This window comes from Triticum urartu, chromosome 1 (genome assembly GCF_003073215.2).
Source record: "Triticum urartu cultivar G1812 chromosome 1, Tu2.1, whole genome shotgun sequence".
Classification (NCBI taxonomy): Eukaryota; Viridiplantae; Streptophyta; class Magnoliopsida; order Poales; family Poaceae; genus Triticum; species Triticum urartu.
The window spans coordinates 343,326,436-343,338,205 of NC_053022.1; the positions used below are offsets into that span (position 1 = coordinate 343,326,436).

Sequence of the window (11,770 nt, forward strand, 5' to 3'; positions counted from 1 at the left end):
AGTGGAAAGAGGAGTCTCACTCCATGCTTTGTGACACCGTCAAACAAGAGTCCTTCGAGGGAAGAGTGAAAAAGAGAGGTTGAATAAAGGGAGAGGTGATCGATACTCTGCCACACTTGAGACCATGGTGATAGTAAATAAGGAGCTTGCCATAGATAAGGGAGCAGATAAGGACTCAAAATTGATGGAGCCCAAAGAATTGGAGGAGCTCCAGTTTGCCTTAGAGGAGCGAAGGTGATCCATGATGGGACGCCAAATTGCTGATGAGGAGATCATGTTGAGGAACAAGCAAGAGAAGCAGGAGCAAAGGCTTAAGTTCATGAATTTAGAGGCCCTTTATGAGAAGGGGAAAGCCTACTTCGAGCTTATGCGCTGTTAGTGAGGATACCTAATCGAAGGAGGGGGGCCTATGGGCGTACCTAGACCGAGCTGCACGAACGAGTGTGTAAGGGCTCCATGAGTCCCACACCCATTGTGCCCCGAGTACATTCAAAGGGGATGAAGATGGGTGTGATAAGTTAGAGAATACACTATTATGGGAGATATGTCCCTGTTATAATGGGATGATCATACTCGAAGATAGTTCCTGAACTACTAACATTTCATCTACCTATAAAAGGATAGATGCACCTCTATCAAGGATCAAGTCATTCCAGGAGCAATAAGCCCATAACAAGCTAATTATAGATCCACTCCATTGTAATCCTCATACTGATTCATAAAAAAATAGACAGGGCGTAGGGGTATTACCCACCTGGGAGGCTAAAGTTGGGTAAAACACTATGCCACCTTCGTTGCTATCGAGATCCCTTCGGCACCGCTACTCCCTCTACTGTCTTCCACGGCCCCTAGTAGATCATAAGATTAGTAGTGCATTAATCGTCGACATGCATGATCAATTTTGCCGGCCAAGGCAACGTGCAACTACATGAGAGGTTTCAGTCCCAGGTTCGTCATGCCAGTGATGGTAACTTGGGTGGCATGGTGGCGATGAGAGGGCATGATGGTTGAACTATCATTACTGATTTGGTTGGTAGTTGTCTTGTGATGATGACCTCTTTTGGATGAATTATGCTTGTTTAATCTCAATTTGAAATTTTGAACTTCTAACTTTGATATGTATTGGAATTGTGAGGATATGATCATATTTTTTTGAATTCTTGTCCGCCCATTTATTTATCACCACTTTGGTCTTTTATTAGTCAATGGTTTATAGATGAGAGGACACCCTAACAATATCGATTTAACATTCCATTATCGAATCTCCTAAATTGGAAACAGGAAAAGTAATCGAAATCTTGTGCCAAGGGGCCATACGAAATTCACTCGTGATAAATCCCGATGATAGTTTGAATGTGAAGAAGATATATATATATATATATATATATATATATATATATATATATAGCCAAATAAAAGGTAGGCAAGCAATTTTAGACTTGATGTTGGAGAAGAGAAATGATTCCTAAGACTCATCCCTTCTATACATAAAATTGCTTTTTGATCATCATTTTTGGGTAACCTATCAAAGATACTCTTACCGACTGCCATAACTCAAGGCATGAGCAAATGCCATAGTTAGGTTTATGATTTGTGATCCTGTAACAAGGAGAGGACTAGGACACCGATGTACATAGTCAGGAGCAACGTTACATTCATGACTGACTTTTATGGAGTTGCGTTTTACATGTTTCTATGGCAAGTTTTGGAAAATGGAGCCCCCCCACACTTGAAATTCGGAGTGAAGGAAAAGGGTTTGTAGGACTTTTCATTGGATTCACTCATAAATTGTATCCACTCCGATTTAAAACAAGTGTCGTAATTTTAAAGTAAAGTTCAAAATAAATGTCACAGATTTAAACTAATGTTAGGAGGAAGTAGCAATTTCGGTATAGATTTTTCTTATAATAGTGTGGTGTATTTTTGTCATGCGTTTACCGAAGATTTCCTAGAAAAGCTAGGAGCATGGGGTAAATTCTTATCCGGTCGGACCGGCAACATAAACTTGCTTCCGTTTTCTCTTTCTCAGCCTGGCCGTGGCCGGCCGCGCGAGCTCCACGTCCTCTTCTCCCTCCCCCACACCCTAATCCACTCCATTTCCCTGCTCCGAACACGGCACGGCTCCTCCTCTCCCACTCCCATCCTCCTCTTCAATGGCGCTCGCCTCCACCACCGCCTCCCGCCTCATCAGCCGCCGCCTCGCCGCTCCCCTCCCGCCTCCTCCTTCCTCTTCCTGCGCCGCGCCGCGAGGAGGAGCCAGGCCAGGGCTGCGCCGGTTCGCGGTGCGCTGGGAGGGCAGGCCGAGGGCGCTCCTGGGAGGATTCTCGGACGCCGACGAAGATGCCAGCGACGACGAGGACGAGGAGGATGGCCCGGGCGCGCTCAGCGGTGGGCCGCCGAGGCAGGAGCAGGAGTGCGAGGACGTCATCGAGCTCGCCGCCGCTGCCTTCTCCGGGCCCGAGCGCTGGGACGTGCTCGGACTCGGCCAGGCCATGGTGCGCACATTCTTACCGTTGCTAATCTGCAATCAACCAGTAGCTTCAAGCCTTCAACATAACGTAGGGCATTGACTGGTTAGGACTCTGACAAGATTTTGGTGTTGTTTTTACTGTTGATGATTTAACATTTCGACTTGTGCAAGTTTGACGGTGTTTACTAATGACCTGAATGTTTCCTCGATGTTTGGTCGTGCTACTATATTGTTTCCTAAGTAAATGTGGAATTGAAGGTGGTTTCCTGATGCCAAATTGCAAGAAACCAGTAGCTGGGAAAACAAACATTGACCCCTTCCATGCACCACAAATGCAGAATACACATTGCTAGTAATTGGTGTGAATAGGCTGTGGTGGCTGTCACTAGTGTCAGGGATTCGTCTTGTGGCCTATCTCGTTGATTATTTGCTGCTTGTATGTGCACAAATACAATTTATTCGTCATATGTGTTGTTGGTGCCAAATATGTAATGTACACCAGTACAGAGTACAGACATTCGATCTATTTGGATAAGCTCTTGGGATCAATGGTACTAACTTATGAACGGTTTCTTGCTCAAATAGGTTGACTTCTCAGGCATGGTGGATGATGAATTCCTCGAGAGACTGGGCATAGAGAAGGGTACTAGAAAGGTCGTTAACCATGAGGAGAGGGGACGGGTCTTGCGTGCCATGGATGGCTGCACCTACAAGGCCGCTGCCGGAGGCTCATTGTCCAACTCGCTTGTGGCTCTAGCAAGGCTTGGTTGTAGTCGGGCCAGCAGCTACCCTGAGCTTAGAATAGCAATGGCCGGCAGTGTGGGCAGTGACCCACTTGGTAGTTTCTACAGGTAAAATTCACTAAGACAATATCTTCACTGCCTCTGATCTTGTTGTACTATTGCTACCAGTAAGGCTTTTGAACATTGTCTGACATCAAACTGTTGTTTGGATCATGCTGTTAGGCAAAAGCTGCATCGTGCTAATGTGCAATTCTTGTCCAAGCCGGTCAAAGATGGGACTACTGGCACTGTGATTGTTCTAACAACTCCAGATGCACAGCGAACTATGCTTGCTTACCAGGTTAGTTTCTTCACCAACGGCTTTCTGCTTTTTACAATAGTTGGTAAACTTGTCCAGATTATGATGTATCGTTAGACATAATTTATATGCTCTTTACTCTTTGGGTACTTCGGAGTTGTGCTAATGCCTTCCGGAAGATGCATCAATTCACTGTTTGGCTTCTTAAGACCGTATATTATACACATGATCTTATTTGAAGTACGTATGGCATTGTGAACATCCATCTTATATCAAAGATTCAATGGACAAGTATAATTTATTTTGCTGGCCATTTATGTAGAAATACTCCTGGTACTACCTTATTCTCTAATGATGCCTTGTAACTTGTCTTGCAGGGTACCTCTTCAACTTTGGCTTACGATTCAGACTTGGCAGAGATAGTATCCAAGTCAAATTTACTGATAGTGGAAGGGTACCTTTTTGAGTTTAGTCATACAATTGAAGCCATCAAGCAGGCATGTGAAGATGCTAAGAAGAATGGTGCACTTATTGCTGTTTCGGCATCAGATGTGTCATGCATCAAGCGTTGCCACAGTGATTTTTGGTGAGACTAACCTCCGGGCGATTTCCTGTTTCTATGGCACTTGCAATTATCTCGTCCCAGTTGCACATCCTCTTCAGTCTATAAGTCATCCTCCATTTCCATTTAATTAACAAGAGGTCCATGAGTAGATCAGGGAAAGGTGTTGCTTTTACTTGCTTCCTACGGTGGTGATGACATGTGCCTGCTCTAGAAAATGCTACATCAGTGGGCTACATGACATGGTAGTTCTATGTGTTGATCATGTGACTGACATCATCAACAGAGCCATATAGTTCTGTATGCTTGTTTGTGATTGCAAGTGTATTTTTGCTCCACGTTCTCTATTATGGTAGCACAATGCTCTGTATATCCCAGCACCACTGACCTCGGTCCTAAACATTTTCAGGGACATCGTAGGGAACTATGCAGACATACTGTTCGCCAATGCCAACGAAGCAAGGGCGTTCTGCGAGCTAACCTCAGAAGAGAGCACGGTCTCAGCTGCGAGATACTTGAGTCATTCTATCCCTCTAGTGTCTGTTACAGATGGTATGCATGGTTCTTACATCGGTGTGAAAGGTGAAGCAATATACATCCCCCCGCCGGCATGTATACCTGTGGACACCTGCGGAGCTGGTGATGCATACGCATCAGGAATCCTGTACGGTATCCTCCGGGGCGCATCGGATTTGAAGGGCATCGGCCTGCTGGCGGCGCAGGTAGCCGCTGTTGTCGTCGGGCAGCAAGGCACGCGCCTGAGGGTTAAGGATGCTGACAGGTTGGCTGAATCGTTCGAGTTCCACCTTGACAACTTGGAGTTCTGTTCAGATGCTGGAACGGACCAGGTTCCCAACTTATGATTTTTCCTCCCCCTCAAGTCCCAAGTCCTCGACAGGCGGCGACGATGGGAACTACTGGGGGCCGAAGTGGGCTGTGCCCCCTTCTCTAGAAGATCTCTTGAGCAATTGTTTAGTTTTACCACTCAGACTCAGGTTCTATATAAATGCTAAACCAGCACCTCCTTCCTTTGAAAAGCATACTAGCAGGTAAATTCCATCAGATTGCCGGCCCTTCAACTTCAAGCCCCGCCGCGACAGGTCGTAGGCACATTCACTTGTATATAGCATCTCATTCCTTTAGTCCTAGCTCATTGTCAGCTCTCTCGGCCTCTGTCACCATTTCATCACTTACATTTTTGCACGGGAAGGATGCTACATACATGATACATGGGTGTTTTTATTTCGAAAAAGGAACATGATATCATATGTTTGGCTGTAATGTAATGCAGTCGAAAGACAAATGCCATCTTGGTCTAGAATGTGAATAAACTTCTTTCGGCGGAACCCGTGTGTCCACTGACCGAATTCGCGTCAAAGGGGATATGCTTATCACCACAACTGTAATGCGATCGTCCGACTTTGTTGGATGGGGATTCGATGTGGTTGGGTGGAACGTCGCCTTCAGCAGCGAAAGGTATAATATCTTGAGCTATACTAGTCAGAGCTGTACTGCAACCAAGTGCAGTTCAGTGCCCCAGATTCTCTTCTTTCTGGTAGCCTATATATATATATGCTACTTGTTCTGCTAGCTTTGTTTCTACTAGCTTGTTAAATTTTTGGATGCTGCGTGGCGTGGAGCACACGTATGCTTGCTTGTTTGCAAACTTTTCTTGTTTGATCTGGGAACGCCACCCGACTGTAAAATGTTTCCTTATAGATACGTGTCGACCTGCTGAGCCATTGCCTCGAACAGTTGGCGAGAGCTGTAGACTGTAGAGTTGTTAGCACCATTTGAGGAGCTCCACCCCATGATAAAGAAAAGTTTTACATATATACCCCCTCTGTAAATTTATATAAGATCCAGTGATCTATATTCATTTCTCCGACAATATATCCATTTTCTCGACAAGTATTTTTGGAGGAAGGGAGTATCAGTTTAGTTTACAGAGGGAGTACCAGCTAGAATTTGTAGCAAAATCAGCAACATTGAAGGCTGACTATCTCTGCGCAAAAATTCAAAGCCTGAAGTAGTGTGATGCATCGTATTAATGTGGCGAGTTAGTGCGGATCCGGAATAACGTGGCAGAAATTTCATGGGCAGCAGTTTTAATTCTCCCGGGATTCATGACGCGCAAGCAAATACCCGTTACGTCCCTGGCTACACCCCACCGCTTGCTTGCATAGGCCGTAAATACCAGCGGCAGCCAGGGGCAATCGTGACAATTCCGAAAAGGAAAGGAAAACTCCCACGGAGACGCACGCATCCCCCTTCTCTACTTGACTCGGAATCCAACAGCACGAAACGAACGCACCGCTCGCTTCCGCCCCTCCCCAACCTCCGTACCCTCCCTCCCCCCACCGCCGCGCCGTCCGCGCCCGCCGCCTCAGCTGAGCGACGGCCGGGCCCTCTCGGCGGCGGCGATCGACGATGGTGGTGGCCACGGAGGAAATGGCGGTCTACTGCTTCGACACCCTCGTCGCCCACTACAGCGGCGAGCAGCCGCCGCCGCCCGCCTTCGAGGAGGGCGTCCAGTAAGCCTCCTCCTCCTCCTCCTCCTCCCAGGCCGCGATCGGCCTCTCCCCTCCACGCCGTAAAGGACGGGCTTTCACGGCGGTCTGGCGTGGTTTCTGGTCAATTTCGCCGCGGATTTGGGGGAAGGGCTCGCCTTTTACGGCGGCGAGAGTGGATTTGGGCGTTTGCTGGCTTGGATTCATCGAGTGTATTCGCTAATATCAGATGCAGAGATTATCTTAAGTAGAGAAGAGGAAATAAGAAACACTCCCTCCTTTCACAGATATAAAGATGCTGCAACTTTCTTTTTTTGAATCAGATGTATATATAGACACGTTTTTAGTGTGTGTTTTCACTCATTTCAGTCCACATCTAGTCCATATTGAAATATTCAAAACGTTTTATACTTGTGAATGGTGGGAGTCCACATGTTTTTGCATGTTTGGCCTTCCAGCTTTTGGTACCGGTTCCTATCCTGCCATTCGTAAAATGTTGTCAGAGTTCCATCACAATATTGTAGGTTTATTAAGACTGTTTAGCTAATAAGGTAGTTTCTGAAAAAACGTGTTAGTGTTATCTGGAAAAACATATATGTACCATGTCTGAGCTCAGTGGGTTAAATCTTGTAACTTCAGCCCACTGTTTGTCACCTGGAAGAAGGCTACCAATGGTTCCGAGCCACGCCTAAGGGGATGCATCGGAACTTTGGAGCCCCGTCAGATTGTAAGCGGCTTCAAGGATTACGCGCTGACCAGGTAACTGTTGTAAGGACATAAGATTTCCATGTGCTTGGTATCAATATTTTCATGTGCGCTACCAGTCAGTGTTGCACACTATCTATTAGTTGGATCATATGAACCAACTAAGATCTCACTTGCAGTGCCCTGAGGGATCGGCGCTTTTCTCCGATACAGTCCAAAGAGCTGCCATATTTGGAATGCACAGTTTCTATATTGACTGAATACGAAATTGCACTCAACCACCTTGATTGGGAGGTTTGCTCCTACATGCTATTAACTCTAATTCCATTGGTGTCTATGGTCTTACAGCCAAAAAATTGCATCAACGCCATTTTCTTATGAGACTGCAGGTTGGAAAGCATGGTTTAATTATTGAGTTCACCGATCCTGACTATAATGTAAGACGGAGTGGAACTTATTTACCTGAGGTTGCTGCCCATGAAGGTGAGCACTTATCACCTACATATCCCTCCACCAATATCCCTCAGTTCTTAAAACTGCTACACACAGTTACATAATCAGCCCAAAACCCGTTGAAAATTTCTACTGAGTTACAATGCCATTGTGTTGTTGAGAAATTTGTCCCCACATGCCAATGTATTTTGGCTTTGTGTATCTCTATATAGAGTCTGCCATTTAGCTAGCAAAATCAACCCTCCAGTCTGTACCCTGTTTAGATATCAAGTACTCATCGCAGTTTACTCACTTGCTTGAATGTATAAAGAACCTCAATGCAAGAGAGCCTCAAAGTGCTGGATATGTTAACTTCATGGGATTTCGCAATATCACATGTCCATATATGGATGAAATAAATAAAATTGAAGAGCGCGGGAGAACAAATAAAAATCTTTTAATCAGTACATTCCCATTTTAGTTGCCTCTCTCTCGATATATATAACATAGTCCTGAGATACCTGGCAGGATGGACACAACTAGAGACCATTGACTCGCTCATGAGGAAGGCTGGCTATAATGGCACCATCACCGAGTCTTTGAGGAAGAAAATCCGCGTCACCCGCTACCAGAGTACCCTGTACACCATGCACTATGGTGAATATACTGCATATGTCAAGAAGAACAGAGGTGAAATTAACGGGGCACCCATAGTTAATGGATTCAAACCAGGCCAGTGATTTATCTGTACTGTAGCAGGTAATACAACTATTTTTAATTTGGCTTGGAAGGAATTGGTGTGAGAATTTGTTCGAAAAAATCAACTCTAGTCATTGATCTGCCATCATGCCATTTCATTCCAAAGAATGTGGGGTGCCATGTCAACGGCCCTCATGTCGTTCTGGGACAAGTTAAATGGTGATGGTTATGTATCTGTAAGCCTATGCACTTTGATTACAAATAATTGTGTGAAATTAATTGATTTAAGTTGTTCATTCACTGGTTATGATACCAGTAATCTTGTCTTGTTACTACTTGAGATTTGATCTGGAATGTTAGTCAAAAGCTCAAACATAACAATTATTGCCAAGAAAAATACAGGATGAACTCACAATCTGATGTTTGTTGTGACCAACTGAAGCATGAAGAACAATTCTGAAATTACTTGGTACTATGGCAGTGCCCTTCTGTTCCTTTCCACTCTAGACAACTGGAGGCAGGCACCTCACACAAAGAGCAATAACACTGCATTGTGTAGAACAGCAAATTATTTATGCTGGAAAGGAATTTATCATAGTATAGTGGAATCTCTAAAAAGACATATACTCCCTCCGTCCCAAAATAAGTGTCTCAAGCTTAGTACTCCCTCCGTCCGGAAATACTTGTCCTAGAAATGATTGAAAATGAATGTATCTATAACTAAAATAAGTCTAGATACAACCATTTGTAGGACAAGTATTTCCAGGCGGAGGGAGTACAACTTTATACTAGAGTTAATACAAAGTTGAGACACTTATGTAGAGACAGAGGGAGTATTTAGGAAGGGAGGGAGTGCTTGCAAGCAATCATGGATGGGCAGTCAGTCAGGTTACCTTGCGACAACGGCTCTCGTGCGGAGTTGTATCAAATGGGTAATTCCCACACAGGTGCCTTGGATGCGGAAAGTCTTTCAGTGCCACCTAGTTATTCATCATCATGGAGTATATCAGAGATATTGTCACATTTATATGGATTCAACATCATAAAACATTGAACAGTTCTTGTCACACAAAATCTGAATCATTTGCACTTAGTAGTACTACTGTTATTTGTGGAGCATAAAACATCATTTCTCATTGCAAGCATGCTCAGATTACTTAATACATAGATGTAATATAGCAAGCTGGAAAGCCAGTTCAAAGAGCCTGTTTGGCTACTACAACTACGTCGTCACCGTCTTCCTCATTAAACACTCTTCCTTCAGGGCTGAGTTTATCCATCTCAGGGAGATGGTCATACCCATCCTCTTCTCCGACACACTCTTCAGCACCATGATGGTCTTCAGGTTTGTGCTTTATCGGCGACATGACAGGAACAGCAACATCCTCAAAGTATTCAGATTCAGACTTCAGCAGCGGCATGGCAGGGATGGTTTTCTCCTTGGAGAGTTCATCCGTGCCACTGTTGTGCGTTACCGGCGACAAGTCAGGAATGACGACCTCCTCAAAGCATTCAGACCCGCATTTCAGCGGCGACATGTCAGGGATGATTTCCTCCTCGATGGGTTCATCCACAGCACCGGCATTGCCTTCAGTCTCACACTTTGCCTGTGACATGCCAGGATTGACGACCTCCTCGAAGCATTCAGAGTCACACTTCAGCAGCGACATCTCAGGCATGACTTCCTCCTCAGAGAGTTCATGCTCATCGCCACCACTGGTGCCATCTTCAGGTTCGCCATTCACTGGCAACATGACAGGAACGCTCTTCGGCAGCAGCACGTCAGGGATGGTTTCAGGGAAGAGCTCGTTCGCACCATTGCCATCTTCAGGTTCACGCTTGACCGGAGACATGTCAGCGAAGAGCCCCCCAAAGGGCAGTTCGGAATCGGACATCACCAGCAGTGGCTCGACAGGGGTGCTTTTGACATCAGGCTTGGCCTCAAGAGGCTCCATCTGATGGATAGTAGGTTCATCTTCTTCAATCTCATAGGGGTTATCCAAGCGATCACCAGCAATGCGTCCGTGCAGGCCACCATTACCATTGGCGATGATAGGGATGGTTTCTGCAGAATGCTCCGACCCATCTACTTCCACCTTGACTTTGATCTACAGGGCATGACAGGAAAAAGAGAAGATGTTCCCGTGGTTCATGAATTTTACATCAGGTGAATATTATGTTTAAGAATTTCCTCGGTGCCTTCCGATTCATATGCAGCTACCGAGTTAACAGAACAATTACTGATCTGAACTCCAATGGAAAATTAACCGGCCAGACATGTATTGGGGGGGGGGGGGGGGGGGGTAGAAGATAATGGGAGGAAGAGAGAGTGAGAGAGAACCTACCGGGCCTTTCGCCGCAACCACGACCACATCGTCGTCGGCTGATGCTTTGAGGTTCACCTTCTTGGCGAACTCGGCGGGGTCTATCTCGCAGCAGTCGTCGTCTTCCTCGGCGTCGAGTGGTCCTCCTCCGATCTCCAGTATCTTCACCATTGCCGCCCTTCGCTGTTTGAGCTTCTCCTTGCTCTGCTCGGTTGAATGGGCGATTGCCATACGGGAAAGGTGGAGCCCTTTATATGCAGCGGATAGCAATGCCTGATTTATGGCGCATTGAGAACAGGTTGCGGAATCCCAAATGGCACGCTGGTGACCAAGGAGCCTTGTGTGGGAACTGAAGGGACTCTGCACCAAGTCATCAATATACCACGCATTAGGCCCTTCCCCATGGAGTGAGAAGTTATGGTGCACGCGTTTAGAAGTTTCAAAAAAAAATATAAATAAAATCTGTGAAAAAATTATGTGTTCACTACGGATCCATGAAAAATTGTTTTGAACAATATAATTGTAAGCTGTATGGGCCCAAAAGCAAATAAAAGGCCTATTTAAAAATACTTTTGTTTAGGGCACATCTAGGTGTGCATAATTTATTGCACATCTAAATGACACAATCAAGCATAAAATGGAAAGGAAAAGAAAAAAGAAAATATTCACTTGAATTTCCGCGTGAGATCAATGACATAAGACTTAGATGTGCAATACTTATGACACATGTGAAAGTAAAACGTTGTGAAATTTTGCACATACATAGCATACATGTGTGTGTTTATAAAAAACTTATTTTTTAAGGGTTGTAGAAAATGTTTTTTTAATGGGCACCATAGTGCCCGTGCACAACTAGCAATGCCCAATGCTCGTTCAGAGTTACTACTACTACTATGCCTTATTTCTCCTCATAAAGTGGAGGCACTGTTGTCCATTAAAACTTGATATGATAAAAGCCTATGACATAATTGAATGGAATTACTTGCAGGCGATAATGGGGTTCATTAAGAAGTGGGTTGATATTGTC

General features: G+C 45.1%; 3 protein-coding genes across 4 annotated transcripts; 2 read left to right on the plus strand and 1 right to left on the minus strand.

The window, feature by feature from the left end:
- The first annotated feature begins 2,014 nt into the window (after nucleotides 1–2,014).
- On the plus strand, nucleotides 2,015–5,419 carry LOC125511033 (uncharacterized sugar kinase slr0537). Its single transcript, XM_048676319.1, has 5 exons — nucleotides 2,015–2,495; nucleotides 3,056–3,321; nucleotides 3,436–3,553; nucleotides 3,889–4,097; nucleotides 4,483–5,419. The coding sequence occupies exons 1-5, from the start codon at nucleotides 2,154–2,156 to the stop codon at nucleotides 4,934–4,936; spliced, it is 1,389 nt and encodes a 462-aa protein (XP_048532276.1). The 5' UTR covers nucleotides 2,015–2,153; the 3' UTR covers nucleotides 4,937–5,419.
- A 930-nt stretch (nucleotides 5,420–6,349) lies between these two features.
- Nucleotides 6,350–8,715, plus strand: LOC125511055 (uncharacterized protein At2g38710). Its single transcript, XM_048676339.1, has 5 exons — nucleotides 6,350–6,607; nucleotides 7,223–7,342; nucleotides 7,468–7,582; nucleotides 7,678–7,771; nucleotides 8,249–8,715. Exons 1-5 carry the CDS (start codon nucleotides 6,504–6,506, stop codon nucleotides 8,458–8,460), a joined length of 645 nt encoding a protein of 214 aa, XP_048532296.1. The 5' UTR covers nucleotides 6,350–6,503; the 3' UTR covers nucleotides 8,461–8,715.
- LOC125511044 lies at nucleotides 8,511–11,138 on the minus strand. 2 transcript variants are annotated; one of them, XR_007284877.1, is made up of 3 exons: nucleotides 10,765–11,138; nucleotides 9,313–10,527; nucleotides 8,511–8,965 (listed from the first exon to the last, which is right to left on the minus strand). XR_007284877.1 is itself a non-coding variant. In XM_048676329.1 (2 exons), the coding sequence occupies exons 1-2, from the start codon at nucleotides 10,972–10,974 to the stop codon at nucleotides 9,616–9,618; spliced, it is 1,122 nt and encodes a 373-aa protein (XP_048532286.1). In that variant the 5' UTR covers nucleotides 10,975–11,138; the 3' UTR covers nucleotides 8,511–9,615. The 2 variants fall into 2 exon arrangements, 1 of the variants encoding a protein (XP_048532286.1); XM_048676329.1 differs by having other exon boundaries at nucleotides 8,511–10,527.
- Nucleotides 11,139–11,770: the final 632 nt, after the last annotated feature.